At 39.3% G+C, this 21,866-nt stretch overlaps 1 protein-coding gene across 12 annotated transcripts in view; it reads left to right on the forward strand.

The window, feature by feature from the left end:
- The window catches only part of ST18 (ST18 C2H2C-type zinc finger transcription factor), a 185,263-nt gene that overhangs the window by 88,386 nt on the left and 75,011 nt on the right, over positions 1-21,866 (forward strand). For 7 of the 12 annotated variants that reach the window (XR_014566478.1, XM_083747590.1, XM_083747589.1 and 4 more), the window contains one exon: positions 12,514-12,620. The exons of the other annotated variants lie outside the window; for them this stretch is intronic. Coding sequence is in view for 2 of the 7 variants with exons in the window: in XM_083747584.1 (XP_083603710.1) it covers positions 12,514-12,620 (107 nt within the window). In the remaining 5 variants the exon portion in view is untranslated. The remainder of the gene's footprint in view (positions 1-12,513; positions 12,621-21,866) is intronic. 12 annotated transcript variants of the gene reach the window in all.

The raw sequence follows: 21,866 nt of genomic DNA on the forward strand, positions 1-21,866 counted from the left end.
CTTTCTTTTGTGTGACTCAATCCCCTCCCCACCCCACTCCTTTGGGGTATGTCTGTCATGTCTATTGAAGTAAGAAACCTTTGTTCACAAAGAAGAACGGGACTGTGGCTGAAGCCTGAAAGGAATAGCTTTTTTCTTGTTGTTGATGCTGAAGATGAGGGTGATTTTAAAGTATTTGCAGTGCACAAGGTGCTTTACAATTAATTTACTATTATCATTTTGAAACATTTGTCTTGTAAGATCAAAAGTTAGGAGACAGCAGTAAAATAACTGAAATAATTAGAAGACAAAAGGCTAAGAATTTCTAAGTATCCCAGTGATGCAATGGGTAGAAAAGGGGTTTCCCCCCTCCCTTTCCATTATTTCTTACACTGATAAACCAAGCTTCAAATCCCTTCATGTACATGCAGTTCAATAACCTCAGGCATTTCAATATTCTTATCCTGGCCTACCTCAGATGTTTCTTAATCCATTAGAAAATGTCTTTAAAACTTTTGCACACTGATAAGTGATATAGAACCACAATATCTTGGGATTTCTATAAAATAGCACACGCTTTGCTTCCAAAGCAGTGTTCTCTTCCATCCTAAAGAGCAGGAACATACACACCATATGCACAAGCATGATCACAGGAGAGGGAAATGGTATATTCCTACAAATAAAGTTCCCAGAGATATCCCCTCCCTTTGTGGTGGAAGTGTTACAGCTCATAGGGGCATTGCAGCAGAGTCCTAGGGCTCATCAACACAGCTGCAAATAAACCATTTTAAATGTGTTGTAAAGTGCAATATAAAATGTGACACTAGGTGGTGACAGTGAGCTATGCAAAGTTCAACATATTTTTCAAAACTTTTTTTAAAAAAGCATTTCCCCAGCATTTTTTATATGTGTGTAGATTCCACCCTAGTTACTGCTATGAGTAAGCCTGTGGTAGAGCAGGTCTAGTGGCTGTAGCTGAGCAGGTTCCTGTATTAAATCTTCCTCCCATCCTTATTTAGGGTTTCTGCTGCAGTATTGCCACTATTGAATAAGTTAGAAGTAGAGCCTGGTTGGTTGCCCTTTTCACTCTGTGGTAATGAACTGCTGTGCAAGGGCTTCCTTCACATCATCTTCTTCCTACAGTGCAGAAAGCCAAGGCTGATCTGCACGATTCCTCACACACTCAGTTCATTGTAGCTGGATATGACAAGGGCCTTCTCATTTCACTTGCCCTGACACAGGCCATCAAAGTGATGGGTGCTTGGATGACAAAAGTATATAAAGGCATACTTTTGTAGATATAGTAAACGTAGAATTCCTTTCAGGCCAATTAGTTCCTGGTGGGGAATGGTGAGCATGACATTGACTCTGGAGTGTTTCTGTTGATTCCACTTCCTCATTCTGTTTTTTGAGTGCTACTTCATCACTGTTTATTATTGCAGCTCACCAAGCATAGATATCCACAGCTTTTCTTCATTTAAATAATGCTTGCCCCAGGAAAACTTGGTGGGTTGTGCCACATAGCTATCATACTGGTCATTCCCAAGCATCTTCTAAAGCCTCAGTGTTATTTCATGATACTGGTCACATTAACACCATACAATTAAAGTGCCATGATACCACAAAGCATTCTGGGTAGTTGTAGTTTGCTATGGCTGATGATGATTGTTAGAAGGTCCCTATTCCCCTCACAGAACTATAATTGCCAGAGTTCCCTGTGAAAAAGGATTGACTGGTTAAACTTCGCTAGAAATTGTAGCTCGGGGTTGGTGATCTCCTACCGACTGTCAGCTCCCAGAATTCTTTGGGGAAGCCATGACCCTTACGGTCCCTTCCAACTCTACAATTCTATGACTTTTTAGAGTGGTATCTTAGTGCTTTAAAAGTATGGTGTGAATGTAGCCTAATGTTGTAACCCTCACTATGTCTACTCAGAAGTAACTGCGTTCAATGGGCCTTGCTCTTGGATTGCAATCTAAGCTCAGTAGCTTTTTGAAATAATTATGCATTTTTCTCTTCTTTGCAAATTTGGGGTTTTAATTTTGACAAAACTATTTGGTAAGTGTTAGCACATTTTTACTCTGAAGAACACTTGGATAAAAAAATGTGTGGTTATGAAAGAAATTGTTCTGAAATCACAGGGCTGTTTGCGTACATTTGTATTCAAAATATTGCATATTATTCTAACCCAGGTCTTGAAGTTAAGCGATTACTTCAGCAACACACAGTTGCCATAGTTACCCTAGGAGAACAGAGAATAAGGACTCGGCTATACAGCTGCAAATAAAACATTTTAAATGTGTTGTAAAGTGCAGTATACAAATGTGACACTAGATGATGACAGTGAGCTATGTAAAATTCAATGTATTTTCCAAAACATTTTTTTAAAAAAACATTTTCACAGTGTTTTTAATATGTGTGCAGATTCCACCTAACGTTTCTTTCTTTGACAACGCAGCTTGAATTTAGGAAAAGAGGCAAACAAGCATCAGAAGGCTATTATTTGGGTTTTCATACTAATAGACTCTGGAATGAAAACAGAAGTATTGATACCCCAAACCAGTGGTGGCTGGTGCCCATTGGAACTGGTAGGGCATAAAGCAGAGAGACTGAAGGTAGGTGGAGCCAGAGTCAATGAGAGGTGGAGCCAGTTAATCCTAGTTTTGACTCCATCCTCCTCCCTGATGAGTTCAACAAGGGCAACATGGACACCAAGGAAAGGAGGAGGAAGCTGACAATCAATGCCATCCCTTTGATTGGTTATAAGTAAGGCGGTAGGCAAACACTGGCTGCCCAAGGGCAGACTGAGCAAAGTGGGGCAGTGCCCCATTTGTCCTAATGGACCAACCTACACTGAACTAAAGCTCTCCAAGGTCCACCTTTATTGTTCATTAATGTATACTATCTCTTTAAAGGCCCATAGGAGGGAAATGGAATTTATTTTAGTGAAGATGTATTCCAGCTTCAGGATAATCTGCGTGTGTGGTTTAGCACTGAGTTACGCTCTCCACAAAGTGCTAATGGAGGTCAATGTAGCTTCCTTTTACTGTTTATAACCAAAAGAGTTTTTGCATAGTTGACTGCCGAGGACCAAAATGATGTACTTCCGTGTATTTCACCTTCAGCTTGAAAGCTGCAGTGATTAACAGGACTTTTATAAAGTTTCTGTGTAGTTACAAGGACAGCTTCAATCTTCTGTCATTTTTTTGCATTACCTATGATTATGCTTTTACCACCAAAATGCATTTATTTTAAAGGTAACAATACAGACTCGGAGAAGAGCTTATGTTTCATCTATATTTATCAGCACTCACTGTACATTTGTGTCTTCATTACCAGGAAATATTAAGGGACATTGTGCCATCTATTCCTGTTTACAGTTTATTATGCAGAGATAGGAAACACTTAGCATGTAAAATGAATGTAGAAATTATTCCTGGATAGAAACACGGACATTTCCCACTCGTTGGCTCTTTCTCCTCCATCACCGGATCAGAGTGTAATTGTCAGTAATCAGGCCTGCTTGCTGCTGATAAAACCACTCTGAATGCTAGCAGCCTTCTTTGTGTGATGACTCAATTATTCCAGAAGTGCCTCATCAAATCTGCCCCATCAGCTGGGCTAATAAATAAGGAGAAGAAACTGGCCCCCCAAAGCAAATTATAAATCCATTTGCATTAACCATTTCGCTGGTCCATGATCTAGGCAGAAATAAGCATGGCAGATTGTGTTAAGCTTATTTGAATATGTTTATAATGTTTACAGCAGGCACCCCCTCCTTTTTTCCCTTTTTTCTTTTTTTGACACAAGGTGTTGGAACTATCAGCCATGAATAGCATCTAAATGCAGTTATGTTAATTAATGTGAGGCCTCAGGCATCTTTGTGAGATACTTTGTTGCTTGAATCAGGTGAACGTTAAACCTTTCTGCAAGGCAAAATATGATCTTGCACAAGGCAGTAGAAACTGCTGCAGTGTATTTAAAATAAAATAAAAAGAACGCAAAGGAGGTTGCTTTTTACAGGTGTTGTGAGGACAAGCACAGAGGTGAAAAGGTTTTCTCATTGAGGCAAAGGGAATCTGTTCTCATTGTGTCGCAGCAGAAACTAAAACAAAGTTAAGCCAGGTGTCATGAAACACAGGGAGCAATTGTACTCTGTATTCAGTGTGAAAGCCACCATTTAAAAGTTAAAGACTTCACTGCCTTTGGGATCCACAGGCAGAAATCTTGGCAGTTGGCCCCAGATCATGATGGGAACCAGGGCTGACTCAAGACATTACACTAGATCATGGGTAGGCAAACTAAGGCCCAGGGGCCGGATCTGGCCCAATCGCCTTCTAAATCTGGCCCGCAGACTGTCCAGGAATCAGTGTGTTTTTACATGAGTAGAATGTGTCCTTTTATTTAAAATGCATCTCTGGGTTATTTGTTGGGCATAGGAATTATTTCATTATTATTTCTTCAAAATATAGTCCGCCCCGCCCCCCCCCCACAAGGTCTGAGAGACCGTGGACCGGCCCCCTGCTGAAAAAGTTTGCTGACTCCTGCACTAGATGATGAAAGAAGAAGATAGTACTGCCCCTCCTCCTATTTCACGTACAGGAAACTGACTCTACATGTGAAGTTTACTTTGAGACTAGCAAAAGGCTGGCATCCTCCACAGCATCTGAGGCCAACTGGCTAGTTTTAGGGTGATGGAGAAAGGGTGGCATGGTATTCATAGGTCTGATCCTGAAACAGAGGGGAGTGGTCATGGGAAGCTGCCACTGTTGTCCCTTCAATATGTGCCTGGCGTTATTGCCTCCCTCTGATGGCTGGCCTGGCACACAAGGTCTCCCATGGTTTGTGCTAGACCTAAATCTCCTATTTTATGAGGGCCCCTACATAACAATGATAGGCTACCGCCCACTTGACGTAGGCTTTAGTAAGATGCAAGGAAGCCTAGTGTGGTAAGTGACCTCTCCAAGCCACACCAGGCATCCTTCCACCTTTCTAAGACCTCTGCACATGGGAGAAATGGGTTGTAGAATCCAACTCAAATGCTGCAAAATCCACTCCAAAATGTTGGGCAAGATGGAATGGATTCAGTTGATTCTATGCACCACTGAAACTTTTTGGAAGTTCATAAATATTTGTATGTTAGATTTGGGACTTTAAAATGCTTGCCCATAGAAAGTGAAATCATATGCTTATTATATCTATCTATCTATCTATCTATCTATCTATCTATCTATCTATCTATCTATCTATCATCTATCTATCTATCATCTATCTATATCCAGGGGATTCACTGTACTACTAACAGATTCAGGAGAATAAGTATAATATGTCCGTTGTGTCTTTCTTACCATATACACATTTTTAGTTAAGCTACATTTTTCTGAGTATTTACACTTTTGTAGTTTTTTTACATTTTATCTTATGCAAAGTCATAAAGTTGGAATAAAATGTAAAGTTAGCACAAATAATGGTTCGGATTTCTGAACCAGTGTCTGATTGGAACCATTCACAACAGCAGCCTATGGGGCACAAACTCAGTTTTTGAGATAGCATGGAAGGAACTGTCACATATAGGAAGGAACATGCATTGTGGGAATAAGCTCATATAACTCAAAAAATGGTTCAGTGTTGGTTAATGGTTTCACATTATACACGGGTGTTCCAGAAAGCGGAAGAGAAAGACCACATATAAAATGGTTTTATTTTCCCCAAACAGAATTATTCCTTTATTTGCTCTTCATCCTAAGGCCGCAGGGCAGGTTACAATATTAAAGTGTATTAATTTTTTGCATTGCCAAGATCCACAACACCCTCCTAATGAATGGCTTCTTTGATGGGCGCATAGAGAACTTTCAGAGTTGCACTGCTCCCCTATCTCACACCTTTATTTAGATCATTGCTGAACCCATAATGAAATGTGCCGCTTTTTATTTTCTTTTAAGGATTTTTATAGATATGTACGCAACCCCTCCCCCAAAAAACCCCAACAAAATGCAGAATTTAAGGCATACATGCCATATGCCATGCCCCACCCCAAAACATGTAAGTGGTAAAGGTTAACTAATATTAACATCTTTCAACTTCCCTCAACAGTATTGCCATCTAAACACCTGAATGTGTGGACTTTTTGAATGCAACTTTCTGTGCATTTGGTTAACATGTAGTCATAGGGCAAATCATGCTGGCAGCTATGTTGACACACACTGAAAATTTGCAGTACACATTGGCCGCATGGACTTTATTAGCACAATATTGGAAAGAAGAAGGTGTCCCGTCTAAAGATTGGCAAGTTAAACTAATGGAATACGCTGAAATGGCAAAATTGATGGTGAAATTAAGAGGAAGAGATGACAATGGATTTAAGGAAGAATGGAAGATGTTTATTGCATATATACAAAAGCAATGTGCACAGGTTAATACTTTAGCAGGGTTTTAAGATTACTTGTAATTTTATTATGAATGGAATAGGTGATTTAAATACATGCAGTATCTTGATAAAGAACCAATGAAGGGATTAGAAGGAAGTCAAATTATATTGTTGTTTTTTTGCATTGTTGTTTTTTATTTTTGGAAAAATCAATAAAGTGTTATTTTAAAAGAAAAAAAATGCAGTACACACTAGCAGAGCCCAGTTCTGGATTCTGCTAGTTTACATCATCAACTCATATGGGGGGATCATGTGAATTGGCCCTATTCTGTGAACCACCCTGAGACCTCTGGGTATAGGGCAGTATATAAATAAAATAAATAATAATGATGTGTCTTCTGATGGTGTTGAAGATAGGGAAAGGATTGAATTGTGAAGGTATTATTTCAGACAGGGACCCTTCCCTTGCTATGTTTGAAAGCAATCAGCACACTCATGGCACTTGTTCACATTCCCAAACTGAAAGCTGAATTTATGATAGACACAAAACTTTTGGGGAGGTGATGTGCATAGGGCCAGCTTCTCAAGTATCACACCTCCCCCCCCGCCCTTAAGATAGATGTGTTCACTGCAATCCTGGCTTTACATAAGGGTGTAAGGATGAAGGATGAATTCCCTTCCTTCCGCACAACCTCCTACAATGGTCCAGAAGCAAAAGTAGACAGAGAAACAAATGTTAGTGCTACCTTCGCACAACAGGCTTGATTGTGGACATCATCAAATATCCTGTGTATTAAGGCAAGCAAGAATGATCAGACACATTTTAACCTGGCAAATACACTTGAGGAGGGTGCAAAGCCTGGTGGGTTTGAGCAGCTTAAAGTAGAGACTTGCAACAAGGTAGCAGGACAGAGAAAAATATAATGCAAAAGTGTAGTCAGTTGCCACAGCTCTCTGGAATATATTATCCAAATGGGAAGCTGTGGTCGCTGAAAAAGAGTTTGGCTTGGCATACCTCTCCCATATCTATTCACTTGCGATAAGGCAAATTTAAGCTGGTTGGTTTGGGAGTAGGTACCTGATTTCAGAGCAGTTAAAGGAGTGAGCCCTCTCAGCATGCCAAACAATCTAACTGCCACAGGCATTTGTCTCATAGAAACTTTGGACTCTGAGGCCTATACTAGGTGTGAAGAGCCTTTTGTCTTTTGAGGACCACCTTCCCTCCAGGATAATGCACCCTGGCTGTGGGTACAGTTGAAGCCAGTAGAGGATAAAAGTGTGGGGGTTACCCACTTTTCTCTCTTTTTTGTGAACCTCTTTTGTCTCTCCACACCTTCCTTTACACACAGTAGGCAGCAGGAGGTGGGACAGATGTATATCCCCCCCAGGTTTAAAGTAATAGCTTGCAGAGAGCTTTTGAAATTGGGCCAATGTTCATGGGTTGCCATGAACCTATATTCTCAGGCCTAACAGGTCCATAGGCCTAATCCCCTATGGATGAAAGTGGATGGGGATGAAAGTGGATGGGGAAGAAACATTGTTCTACTTGCAAGAGACTATTTTGCTGTGGCACTCCTGCTGCCACCAGTGCTCCCCTCCCTTTTTTAAAAAAAGGTGCCAGTGGTCACCACAAAATTGTTACAGTAAGTGTCACACTTTACCCCAGAAAAAAGCACTGCATATGTTCATTAGAACATGTCCTGGTGAGAGCTTCAAGTGTGCAACTGTATCAAACAGTACAGCAATATTTGTAAAATAATCTTCACAATCATGAAATATGGCAAGGGAGCATCCAAAAACATATTCATTTATTCCAGCTCAGATCTTCACATGCTCAATAAGAGACTGGCCAGTTTGCTCGTTTCACTGTACCATAAGCATGACCATGCATAAGCTGCAAGATGGGTGGGACAGAACTGCTGTGCTAGTTTCCTGGTAGGCAGGTCACTGTTGCCTATTGGGAAGGAAGGGGTGATGTGGTGCAAGCACAACAGCAGGAATGCTGGCATGTATCCATCTGCTGTTTCTGTGACCATGAATATAAAACTCACAATAATCTTCCTAGGTCTATTTAATGATGAAAAGAGTGGAGGGCCAATCTGTCTGAAGGCTGATTGAAGGTGCTGTGACATTGACTCATTGGTTAATGGAGAAAAGCCCAGTGCTGTATGAAGGCCTTAATGTGTTTGGGGGGAAGGTCCACAGTGCAATAGCAGAGCACCCTATTAGTGCCTGGGAACTTCAGGGAGGGCTGGGGAAAACATCTGTCTGTGATCCCAGAGAACCACTGCTTGACATTATTCAGACAATTTTAAACTAAGGTGGACAAGGTATCTGACTTGGTACAACATGCCTTCCTACATTTCAAAACAATTGTCATCTTTTGAGGCTCACACAAGCATAGTCTAAATATGTGAAGGATGTGAAAATAGCTAACAAATGCATCAAATATCATTTCAAAAGCTAATCTTCCATCAAAGAGGTGATTTTTCTTTTATCTGTAAGACTTGCGGGCTGCACTGGTCCATCATCAAGAGCAAAATACTGGAGTCTCTTTGAAATGACTGAGGCCTCCAATCAAGATGAAACCCAGCTCATCATGTTGTCTAATGTCAAGGGGTTAGGAAATCCCTACAGCTTCGTGATACTTTCCAGAGCCGTTTTTGCAGCATCGCTGCCTCAGTCAGAAATCTATTGCACTTTGTAGTCAGTCTGCAAAGTTCCACCCGCCCCTGCCCTCTGTGCACTTTCCTAAGTGGATCTCAGCTGTGCTGTCTTAACTCTCGGTCCCTTAGGAAGCAAGAGACAGCAGATGGGGTTAGGGCAGAGGACTGACGCTTCTGACAGTAAACGGCCCGGTTGTTGAGTTGAAGCTGTGAGCGTCAGGAAGCGCCTTGCCCCCTGAGAGCCAACCACTGAAGAAAGTTGAAAATGAGCCTTTTGAGAAATGCTATTTAAAAGTAGTAAAATTTACAATTGTGCAGATGATGTGCTGCTGTGTGGTTATTCGGATGCTAATGAGTTTGACATTGGGGAACTCCAAGGGTTTACAGCTACTCCCTTATGTGATTTAGTGCTTTATTGGCAATCTTTGAGAAAATAAGTGGAAAATGTATTGCTAATAAATATATAACCTGATGGAGCATTAGAGAGGGAGAAAAGGCTGCTAAATTTAAAGATATAGAAAGGGCTTCATTCAGGGATCCTTTGTTTTAGGATAATGTGTTGCAAACAAAAGGACAGAGGCAGGTGCAAAGTGGCTCTTGTACAGAACAAGATTAGTAAATTAAAATCTTATCAGGGCACACAACCTATTTTTTTGAGTAGCATGTCTATTATAAGATTAACATCCTTTTAGTTAGTTGGATCATTTCCCTCCTCTTAGCTGTAATGTTCACTCAGTGCTGTGTGTACTTGCTAAACTTTTCTTTGTTTGACATGTTAGAAATTAGAAGCCTAGGAGCAGTGAGAACCATGCCAAAATTGTGTCTTTGTGTGTGTGTGTGTGTGTGTGTGTGTGTGTGTGTCTATGTGTAATAACTCAGAAAAGTAGAATTTTTTATTTCAGTGGCTGAAATATAATTTATAAATATGATTGTATCAAACTTGTCAAACTACAAAAAAGTAAACTCATACCATGATAAATTTGTGCATAAATGTTAAAGTGCAGATCTTTACTGTGAACTGCACTGGCTGCAATGGACTTACCCAAGTCCACTGATTTCAGTAGGTGTACACTGAGTACAATTTGTTGGAAACCACCCTAATTGTTAAGTTCTAGAGTATTATTTCCAGAACACTTCTGAAAATGTTCTAAGCTACCATGTCAAAGGGACAGATAATAGACTATATTCAATCTAGGAAATTGAAAAGAGGTGTTATTGTATTCTGTGGGGGACAGGGCAGAATTGATCTGAAGCAGCCAGGACACAGGCATTTCCATTTCTGAAAACAAGACAAATTGGTCATAGTCCATCAAGAACTTTTCTTGCACAGTTGAAATGGTCCTATCATGTCCAGTTGAGCTAATAATAATAGTAGTAGTAGTATTTCCAGGACAAGGGAGTGTACCCAAAGTTTAGCATTACTAAATAACATTTTTTTCAGCTTTCAATATTAAAAGAACAAATTGACACTAATGTAAACTTTCTTAAAGAACTAGATTCAGAGTAATATCTGAGCACTCATCTTCTGCTGCTGTCTTCTTATTTAGAGAACAGTAAGCAAACTATTCAATATCAAAAACTCTCAGGTTAGCATTGGTGCTGCAGGTAGATACGCAAATGCAAGTTATTCAGTTTGATTCGTTAAGTGTTAATGTAGCTTGTATATCTTGAGGGATTAACATTAACACTTCTGGCTTCTTTAATTTACATGACAACTTTAATGTACCAAGTGAGCTTCACTTTATCTGCTGTACTGCATTGATAAGAACATAAGACAAGCCCTGCTGCATCATACTCAAAATCTACACAGTCCAGCATTCTGTTCTCACAGTGGACAGCCAGATGCCTAAGGGAAGCCCACAAGGAGGACATGAGCACAAGAGCACTTGTGAATCCCAGCATCTGATACTCAGAGGCATATTACCCATGATACTGGAGAGAACCATGACTAATAGTCATTGATAACCTTATCCACCATTAATTTATCTAACCCCCTTTTAAAGCCATCTAGCTGGCGGTCTTCCAGTAATGAATCATTATATAAAACTTATGTAAAAGGTGGGGGACTGAATGTTGCAAATAGTTAAACCAGACATTGATTTAATATGATAACCAAAACAATCCCATGAATCAACTTAAAATGTAGTGACATAAATAGTGACTTATGCTAACTTGACTAAAACCTGACCTCATTCCTTGGGGTGAGGCATACTTGCTGGTCCTAGATCTCTAACCAAGAAATCCTTATTTCGCCCCTTAGATGTGCTCCTTCAGCATATTATTCTCTTTTTTTTAGCGTAAGCATCATCTTCCTTCCTTTCCTCTATAGCTGACTTTGTGTGGAATTTTAGACTGTTAACTCCTTGTGTTTGCCTAACACCATGTTGCTATTCTGTAAAATGCTGCATATATTGATGGTGGTACATTTAATCATCATCATTATATCAGTGTGCCCTTTGTAGCATGAGCATTTAATTTCTAGAAAAAGTCACGTTGGGTCTCAAGTCTACATTGACCTATGCTTTGGACATTCTTACCTATTAGTTCTGATATGTGCAGACTCCTTGTCATTAATTCAGTGATGAAGGAAATGCACTCTGCGCCTGCTCAGGATATTTCTATTTATTCCTACATCATGCACTTCCTCCTTGTTTAAGCTCTAACACTGAGCCATTTCACAAATTATTAAGCCCTGCTTTGCAGCTGTCGTTGCCTATAAAGACTCATTGGTGCCCCCTTCCTTTCTCAAACAGGTTCTACTCTGCACAGCGATAGAACTGCTAAAGAACTGTTTAAGTTTTAATTCTATGGATATGGAGCACTGGACAGTAACTTTGGGCTACTTTATAAGTATCCCTTATCCAAGGTCGCTTCATCCAACCATTGCAATATACTGCAAAAAGAAAGAAAGACCAGTATTTATTAAATGAGTCATCACAGAATGTCTTTCAGGTCTAACCCTCTAGCACAGGAGTGGACAACCCATTGCCCTCCAGACGTTGCTTTGCTACAGCTCCCATCATCCTTGGTCCCGGTAGCTGGGATTGATGGGAGTTGAGTCCAACAGCAGCTGTTCCTCTTCTAGCCTCTCCTCTCCTCTGGCTCTCTTATGCAAAATTAAGTATTCTTTTGTAAAATCTATGCATCTTATTTCCAAATATATAATGTAGGTGTCAGTTAAGTAGCAAGTTTCCTTCTTAGTTTTAAACAGAACAATTTAATTCTCCATAACTTAAATTTATAATGCTCACATCTACCATGTGTGCTCAAATGTTAGCATCAGATCCTCAAAATATAAAACTATTTTAAGAGCAGGATTGAATTTTCTATAGGTGCACTTACAATTCTTTTCAAAGTAATGGAAGTTTACCCACTGAAAAGCACAGGGCAGACTCTTCACATGTACGCTGATAACAGGACAGGAGGGGAATAGAAATTTAGCACACGTTCCTCCTGCTTGGTCTGTGATTTTGCTCATTCATTTTGCATTCTTTCTTACAGAGAATGAATTTTTGGATTATCTGTTAAGTCAAACAAGACATTTTGGTCCGAGAGACGGATTTGGTCATTTGGAATTTGCACATAATTTTGCTCCGAAGCAAGCAAAGGTGGGAGAATGAATTTAGTGTTTAGTTTTGAGTGGAAAGTATGTGATTTCATTTATTGAGCTGCTGTTCCATTTGGAAATCTCATTATGACTTCCAAACTTTGGCTTCATTTAAACTCTTAACAAAATTTGATAGGTCCATGTAGCATCTTCTCAATACAACAGGCCGACGCTTCTGATGCTGTCTCATTCTCAAATGAGCAAGCAGCAACAATATTTTCAGAGCCGCATGTACTCATCAGAATTGAAAATATATTTTAATATGTACCATTTTCATTATAAGAATTTAAAAATAATAATAAAGCACAAAACATGCACCAAATGTTGCATGTTTGCAATGTCACACATGTTTTGCATGTGTTTAACATGTTTAATGTTTGCAGTGCACATCATGTGCTTGACTGCACATAAACATAGTTTGTTATTTATATTTTAAATGGTTTTCTGTCATAGGCTATTCAAAAAACACATTTCATTGTAAAAGGAATCCTACAGATAATTATTTATTTATTTTAAAAATTAAGATTCTGTTTCAGCTTGTGCTGTCCAATCTTTTATGTGGTATAATTTTTTTTTTTACATATTTGTTCTGAAAATATAAAGCTGGCACCTGCCCCCTCATTTCATAAAGCTGCGACTTTACCCTCTGATGCCTTGGTAAAGCAGACTAATAGAAATCCTTGGCACACATTAGTTACCTAAGGGAATAATAGAACTATTTGCTGTAATCGTTTGGCAAAAGGACATAAACATATGGCTTTGGTTTATATTCAGCACTGCCAGTTGTGCAAAGTTGCATGGATGAGGAACACAACAGCAGTGACAACTCCGAAATCAGAAGTGAGAATCAAAATAAATCATCCTCATTACAGAACCATCCAAGCTTGTCTCTGGTCTAACATTTATTCCGCCGTTATGCATTTTCAAATATTAGACCCTCTTTGAAAAATACTCCTTCAAAAATATACATAGCATTTGGCCATCAGTAATCATGGTGTCCTAGAATGGATTACACGGTATGTAGTCTCAAATTGAATCTGTTTTCAGATTTAGATTTAGTGTTTGGACTTATTTATTTTAGTTTGGGAGGATAGTAACACAGCTGAAGCAGTCAAATTTGCACCATTCATTTTTCGTTTTGGGGAAGCACCAGCAATAATGTTGAAATGGAAAATACTGTGTTTGAAAAAGAAGTTATCAAAATCCAGAAAGCTACACATCACTGAAAAGATCCTTCAATCCAATTTTTACATTTTATACCTGCTGAAGGGGGGGGGGGGATGAAACATGACTAAAGAATTCATGACGGAGGGGCGGGGAGAGAAGAATACTTAAGATTGTTTCTTGGCAAGTGCTAAAAAAATATGTCATCAACCTTTTTTGAAGCAATAGTCTGCATTGTTCAACAACTTCCTTTGCATTGTAGATAACAATGTATGATTTCTACTAAGAGAGTGGGGTGTGTGTTTGAAGTATAATATTTCTCCTACTTTAAATGGATTAAAAGCATTCATATACACTTTTGTTGATTTGGTTTTAGGCTCCTATCCAAACAGTAATATTCATCCTATTTTAAATAGATTTAAAGATTCCATATGCAATTTTGTTGATTTGGCTTCAGTCTTCCCTCTAGGCAACAATTTCCTTTTGATCTACATTGTATAAATTGCAAGTGAATTGACATCTTGTTTGTAACCAAGACATACATATACAAGTGACCATTGTTATTCATAATAACCCAGTAAATTTTATGCCGATTTACAACCTGATCCCTGGCAGCAGAACTTTTCTCCATTTCCAGCACCACATGATCTTGCCCTGGACACATAATAAACATTTAGGACTTAGCTTTTGAACTACCCTCTTTTCAATCTAATGAGTTGTGCTTGGTAGCTACTGCCCAGCTCTACGACTTTCTTTCAAAGTCGAAAAAGGTATTGATCACTCACAGGCTGTAGTATCAAGTGGTGACTTGCAAGCATGAGGTCATTTATTGATTTGCTTCAGCATTTTGAATTCATTGTAATGTTTATATTTCACATATTAGTGATTTGCAGTGCTCCTGAACAGTTTTTATCTGAATACTCCAATCAATTTACAAATACTAATAAATCATCCTTTCAGCGGTACCAGTTTGAGACTTAGTCTCTTCTTTTTAATTTTTTTCTCTTCATCTCTTTTTTGCTGAGGTGAATGAGCCATCGCATTAACCACCACAGATAAAATGTTTGCATCACCACATGTTAGCTCAAACCCAAACCTTTTCAACGGGGACATTGGACTGATGGCCAAGCTAGATGACACACTAAATATGTAATCATATTTGAATATCATTTTTAATATCTATAAAAAGTGATGGCTCCAGTCCTGATCATGGTCATGGTACAACATAAGAACCAACTTTTTCTCCCATGGCATTTCTCCCTTCAGCTGTTATTTGCCAAGAAAGGGGAAATGATATGAATACAAATGGTGCTTCAATTGAGCTGATTTTCAGTGGGAAACGGTATGGGAAAGGGTTAATCATTCTGATCTGGATCCTGATCTAGTTTAACACGTTCCACTGATATTTTTTGTGATTATTATTTTTTAAATAAAGAGAGTAAGGTACACAAATACAGTCACACATTTAAATTGCAATATTATAAACACACACATTTATCCAATACGAAGCTCCAATGACATGAATGAAATTTACTTCTGTGTAAGACATTATTAGGATTGCCTTTTAATATTTTATGTAGTTGGCCTTTGAGTTATTGAGTGTTGGCTCATACAACTAGCATCTTCTGGGTGATGGTTTCTGAGGCTGCAACTGGGTACCTGTAGACTCAGGAGGGGGCTGGGATGACATAAGGAACTGAAGACGTGAACTATTATCTCCATGTATCTGGCTCCAACACCTTGTGAGGTAGTAGCAACTCTTTTCTTAAGACTGCCATGATCATATAAAACATGGGACCTGCTCCCAGAGGCATTATGTGAGAAGCACATGCTGAAGGAACTTTGTCCCAAGTGTTGAGTAATCTAGAAGTAAGGCATCAATAGATCTTCATATGTATGCAGACCATTTCTGGATATATTTTGAAAGTGATAGAAGGCCACTTTACTCAAGAAAGCACTTCATTGCTGAGGAAAAGCAGAGGATTTTTTAGTAGCTAGCTTTATACATATAAAATAACCCAACATGTAGTGTGGAGGCTCTTAGTTATACAAGGGCCATACTGCATGTTAAGTAGGAGTTGTGCATTTGGAGCTTCTGATGAAAGTTTAGCTTGCAAGTTTCCCCTTCCGTAGCTTCTCAAAAAATCTAGACTGGTGTTGTGGTTTTGGCAAAGGGTTGGACTCCTATGCCTATGTTATGATCTTCAATCCAAACTAGGTCAGATGATAGCTGTCTTTATTTTATTTTTAAAATTACACTGGGATCACCCACCAAGAGCTCCAGCACAGCACATACCTATGTGTTTTGCAATGCAATTGTTTACATGTCTACTCAGAAGTTCCATTGACTTCAGTTGGACATACTACAGAACTGCAGCCTTGATTATGTAGGCTAAAATTAAGACAAGCAGACAGGTCATATTAGGTTCAAGCTATTAGAACTACTGTATAAAGTTCAGTGGTACCAAAATTGTGCCTACCCAGTGATATTGGCTTAAACTGCTGTCGGCAAGGCAGATCCATTTGTATTTCTCTCCTTCTCTCTCTGTCTGATATTGTCCATTAAGAAAAGATGAACATTTTTAATGGGAGAGCCACAATGCACACTTTTTTGGGGCGGGGGGCCTTAACTGTACATAATCTTTTTGCATTTCACTCCAAAATGATAATGAAGGCTCTTCCCAGAAACTCAGGGCAAAGCATAATATTTTTATTTTAAGATGTCATAAAACACTACCTGTCATCAGCGAATATAAAAGCTCTTTGAAGGCCTTATTAAAATGAAAATCATTAGTGTCAAATGAACTCTAATGCTCCATTGTGTGAACACATACTTAGAGGAAGTCTTGATTAAATCATAATATATATTTTATGTCTGTTTGCAAAATACGCATCCCAGTAAGTATTCTTAATATGGCAGCCTTTACTTAGAAATTGGGAATAATGTTGTAAACTCTACATAAAAATAATTAACATTCATATTAATATATAAACTCTAGTGCTGTTATATCTCTTAAACCTGAACAATAAAATAAAACAATTTTCCCTGCAGTGGTATTCATCAAATTTTAGGTTTGTTTTTCTAATGAACAGAATAGCTTCTTGTAATAGGTGGAGACTGTACTGTAAAAGTAAAAACAACATGTATCTGATGAAGTAGCTCTTCTGCAAAAAAACAATGCGACAATAAATCTGACTCCTTGTTTTTGATGCAACAGACTAACTTGGCTACTCCTCCAGGAGTAGTGGGGTCTTTAGCATATGCGCTGTCGAAGTGCAAAGATCTGCCCAGCGCCCCATTGTGAATGACAAGTGCCGCCGCTGGCATGACGTGTCTTTGGTAAATGAGCGCACAAAGTCAAAAGTCCTTTAGTGAAACAGTAGGTATACATTTTGGTAATACCTAGGTATAGTGGTACCTCGGGTTACAGACGTTTCAGCTTACAGATGCTTAAGGTTACAGACTCCCGTAACCCAGAAATATTACTTCGGGTTAAGAACTTTGCTTCAGGATGAGAACAAAAATCGTTCCAGCGGCGCGGCAGCAGCAGGAGGCCCCATTAGCTAAAGTAGTACCTCATGTTAAGAACAGTTTCAGGTTAAGAACGGACCTTCAGAATGAATTAAGTTCTTAACCTGAGGTACCACTGTATATATGTATTTTATTTTTCTAGCTTGATCAAAATTATTTATTATTTCATAACAGGTAGATAGTTAAGAGCTTAGGTAGCTTCAGCAGCGGGCACCAGGTGCCTCCAGAATTCAGTGCCCGAGTGCCCCACACCCCTTTCATCCCCAGGTAAAGACGGCCCTGTCGAGGAGCCATGTAAGCTTGGATTTTTGTCTTCTTTTTCTGCACAATGTTAGTGAAACATATTACTTTCTTCTATTTCTTCTAATTCTTCTATTTCTACTGGAGAGAGTTGTTTTTCCTATTCAGAATTTAGCACAGAACATTTTAAACTTGCGGTGCGCATGACATGACATATGTTACTGAATTTATTTCACCTCTGCCACACTTTCCTCTTATGCATAACTTCGGAGCAGCAAGAATCTTTCTTAAATTTGATGAGCATATGGGGATGGCTGGCATGCAGGTTGGTGATGTGGGGCTTGGTGATTGGGGATGATCCCACTTTCTCCTCCACACTTGAAGGGTATTCATCTGGTCACTTTTGTGGCACCATGTACCACTCCAGGGAGCAGTGGAAGAAATAGTAGATGGGATTCTGGACATTTTACCAGTGTGGCATTTTGACCATTATGGAGACGGCTGCATCACTGCAGCATTTGCTCAAAGTTCTTGCTAAGCTGGTAAACCAGCTTGGACTGTACCACTTCAAACTGGAGATAGAGCTCACCTCACTGCCTCCATACAATACACACAAACACGCATGAAGAAACTCATAACTGGATATAGAAAAGTACATTTGAGGAGATGACTAGGCTAGAAAACTAGGCCTAAACCTGTTCCTTGATGCAGTAAGCAAAGAAACAGTGCCTGGTTTAAACTGGAATAATAAAGGAGGTCTGCAAAGAGGAGATGGTTGTCTCATTGACCCTCCCATATGTTGACTGAACACATGCATGATTGTGTTCTCCTGTCCATGCTATTTAAGGGATGCCCACCTCACTGAAGTTCCATAGTAGTCCCACTGAGGCCGCAACAAATGGTCCAGGCACTGCAGCATAAATTAGGTACAAATAATGAAACTTCCCATTAAACATGGGCCTTATTTGGGAAAATATCCTGTAGCAACATAAGCATATTGTGAGAGGCTGACTACTCTTTATTTCCAATAATTTCAGTACTACATAAAGTTCACCCAAAGAGTCATGGTAAGTTGATTCTTTTCTATGTACTAGTAGTACATGTTCTGCAAATATGTAGAATTAAGAATTAAAGCGATGGGACGAAATAGTTATCTATTAATTGTCATGGATTGCGAGAGGATGCTGGATATAGCAGAGCATTGGGCTGTTGGGTCATGATGACATCTAGCTATGCCATATTTATTGCTACTAACGTAAACCAGTCTGCCTTGAATTAAATGCAAAATGATATATCCTTTGAACATAAAAATAAAAGATTCTTCCCAGAGTTGATGATGAAAAGTTGTTGTGCCACCCACATTCTAACCGCCCTACCTGGAAGAGTGGCTTATTTCACAACAACTTCCTTTTTAGGAAGGTGTATGGTAATGTAAGGTAACTGAAGTTAAGTCATATGAAGGAAATTTAGGCTTCAGAACTGTAGACATTTCCCTGGAAGTAAGTCCCATTGAACTCCAGGGGACTAATTTCTGAGGAGACCAAGTATAAGATTGCACCAGTCTCTATCAAAGGCAGTAGGAATAATCCCTCAAGTTCATTTGACAGCCCTGCAAAAGACCCACTTAAATGAATGAAAACTGCACAGTTGTTGTACTATGTGGATTACACCCAGTTTCCTGAGAAATAAAGCTCCCCCCTCTTTTTTTTAGTTGTGTGTGAGTGGACTGTTTTATATGCAACAGACGCCCTCAGCCCATGATGATGGGTTTACAGTGCTATGCTCATCATACTAAACAGGCCTTAGCCAGTTTAATCTTAATCTGTTTAAACATCTGTCATAAATTCAAATGATTTTCCTAAAGAAAGAAAATCAATAGAAAGAATCACCTATATTGATTTGGCTGCTGATTTTCATCCATTGTGTGGTTTTTAAATATTCATGACAAAATAAAACCCCAAGTAACTGCTGCTTAAAAAGAGGCAGCCCCCCTTTTTTGTTACACAGTTAAAAGAGAAATGTAGTGATTGGTGCGGTATTTATTATGAAATGATGACAAAGAAGTACCAGTGGTTTTAAACAGTTTTAGCTTACAGGAGCGGCTGTTAATTTTGTCAGCAGAGTTGCAGGTGAAATAATGCACATTGGATAAATAGTCTGTATTGGTTTAACTGAACATAATATATAGTGTGTTCTGGAGTTGTTTGTCTCAATAGACTATAGTAATCAAAAGTAATGAACCTATTATGTGCAGGACCTTGGAGAGCATAGAATGGCAGTAAAAGTGTGGCACATAAAAGGTTTATTAAAGGAAATTAAAGTCCATCATTGCCACACCTGCTCCCCTATTATAAGTCTATGGCAGGTCAGTGCCTTCAATCACTACTCAGCATCAGAGAACAGAGCTACGTTTCCCCATTACCATTGCAGTCACATTGCAACCAACCCTGTATTAGGCTTGAATGGCAGCAAGCAGCCATGGGCAAGTTTTCATTTCTGATCAAACAGACACCTTATTTTTAATCGCTGTGTTGCGAACCACTAGCTATAAATCAAGCAGATGAAAATATGACATTCAGTTTCTGGAAATTGCAAATATAGTATAGTATATTTCTAGTTTCTGGTTGCATGAGACAAACACAGCAGCAACAGAGTTATTCAAGTATTTGCATAACATTTTCAAAAATCTGTTCAAGCATTTGACTGCTTGTTTATTCCTGTAAAGAGCTATTTGGGTCATATGTCATGTACCATATGTTCTGTGTCTCATGTAGCCCTCAGTAATAATTAGCAGGGGGAAAATAGAGAGGCACACAAATGTTGTTTCATCTTCAGCTAGTTAACTCGGCCCCCTTTATTCTTCCTCACAATCTTGAAGAGGAATGTATCCCCTTGTTTCATGCGGACTTTAACCATAAATCTCAACATTATGTAGTTGTATCCTACTGTATATGATGGAGGAAAATACATTCACTAAACAAAAACCAGTTTGGTAAACAGGGAACAAATGTCATGAGCAAACTCCATCCATATCCATGTTCAGCAGATACTTAGAAGCCCCGTTTGCACTTCAGACAGCCACTGCTTTTCTACGCAAATAGAAAGGATGCAGAGAAGCTGCTGGGTAAATGTGAAAAACTGGTGCACATGCTAACAGTATAATTTAGATAAATTTGCATTTGCAGAGATTATCGTTTACCCAACTGTTTTTAGATGATGAGGTGAGTGATTGAAATTTGAGGCCTACTGTACACATCACCCTCGCCATATGGCACATCCATGCAATGTGAAACCACGCGATGAATCGTGCTACACATTATTGCAGTGACATAGAAGAGACCCAATGTAGGAGCAGCTTCAGTCTGGATCCCTGTGATCACTAAAAGGTTCTCAGAGGTTTTGTCTTCTGAACAAATTGTGAGGTCATTGTGCAGTTGTTTCATCATATGCCTAGAATCAGATTTTTAAAAAATAAATAAATAGTACGGCCTTATTTTACCAGACTACTGCTCAACTCATTAGTATTGGGTTCATGTATCAGAGGGACTTGTTCCTTTGGGATCCCTCACAGACCCATTCCTGGGTTCTACTTCTTTTTCTGCACACACTATCTCTTCCTGATCCACAGTCCCATGAATATGCTGATGACATCTGAACTTACTCTTTAACCCAGAACTTTGCCTCCAATAGACACTCCTGCATCTCCAACTCCCTAGCTGTTATTTCCACCTGGATATCCAGTTCAACACCAAGTTGAAAACCAAACTTCTCCTCCTCTAGCAGACTTTCCAATTCTCATATAATCTGTATATCCAGTGACCACCCACCACACTGAGCAGGCCCAAATGTTGGTTGACCTTACTGGAATACAGTCATGCTAATGTCATGGAAAGAAACATTTGGACACAGTACTTCATTGGTTGTTCATGTTATCATATGCTACCACTATATATATAGCAACATTAGAAGAGAAGAAGTGTTTGGATTTGATATCCTGCTTTATCACTACCCAAAGGAGTCTCAAAGCAGCTAACAATCTCCTTTCCCTTCCTCCCCCACAACAAACACTCTGTGAGGTGAGTGGGGCTGAGAGACTTCAAAGAAGTGTGACTAGCCCAAGGTCACCCAGCAGCTGCATGTGGAGGAGCAGGAATCAAACCCGGTTCACCAGATTACGAGTCCACTGCTCTTAACCACTACACCACGAATCTTAGAACTGTAGAGTTGGAAGGGATCCTGAGGGCCATCTAGTCCTGCAATGCAGGAATCTCAACTAAAGAACCCAATATCTGTTTAAAAACCTCAAGCCAC

The sequence above is a fragment of the Podarcis gaigeae genome (assembly GCF_964106915.1).
Source record: "Podarcis gaigeae genome assembly, chromosome: 7".
In the NCBI taxonomy this organism is placed as follows: Eukaryota; Metazoa; Chordata; class Lepidosauria; order Squamata; family Lacertidae; genus Podarcis; species Podarcis gaigeae.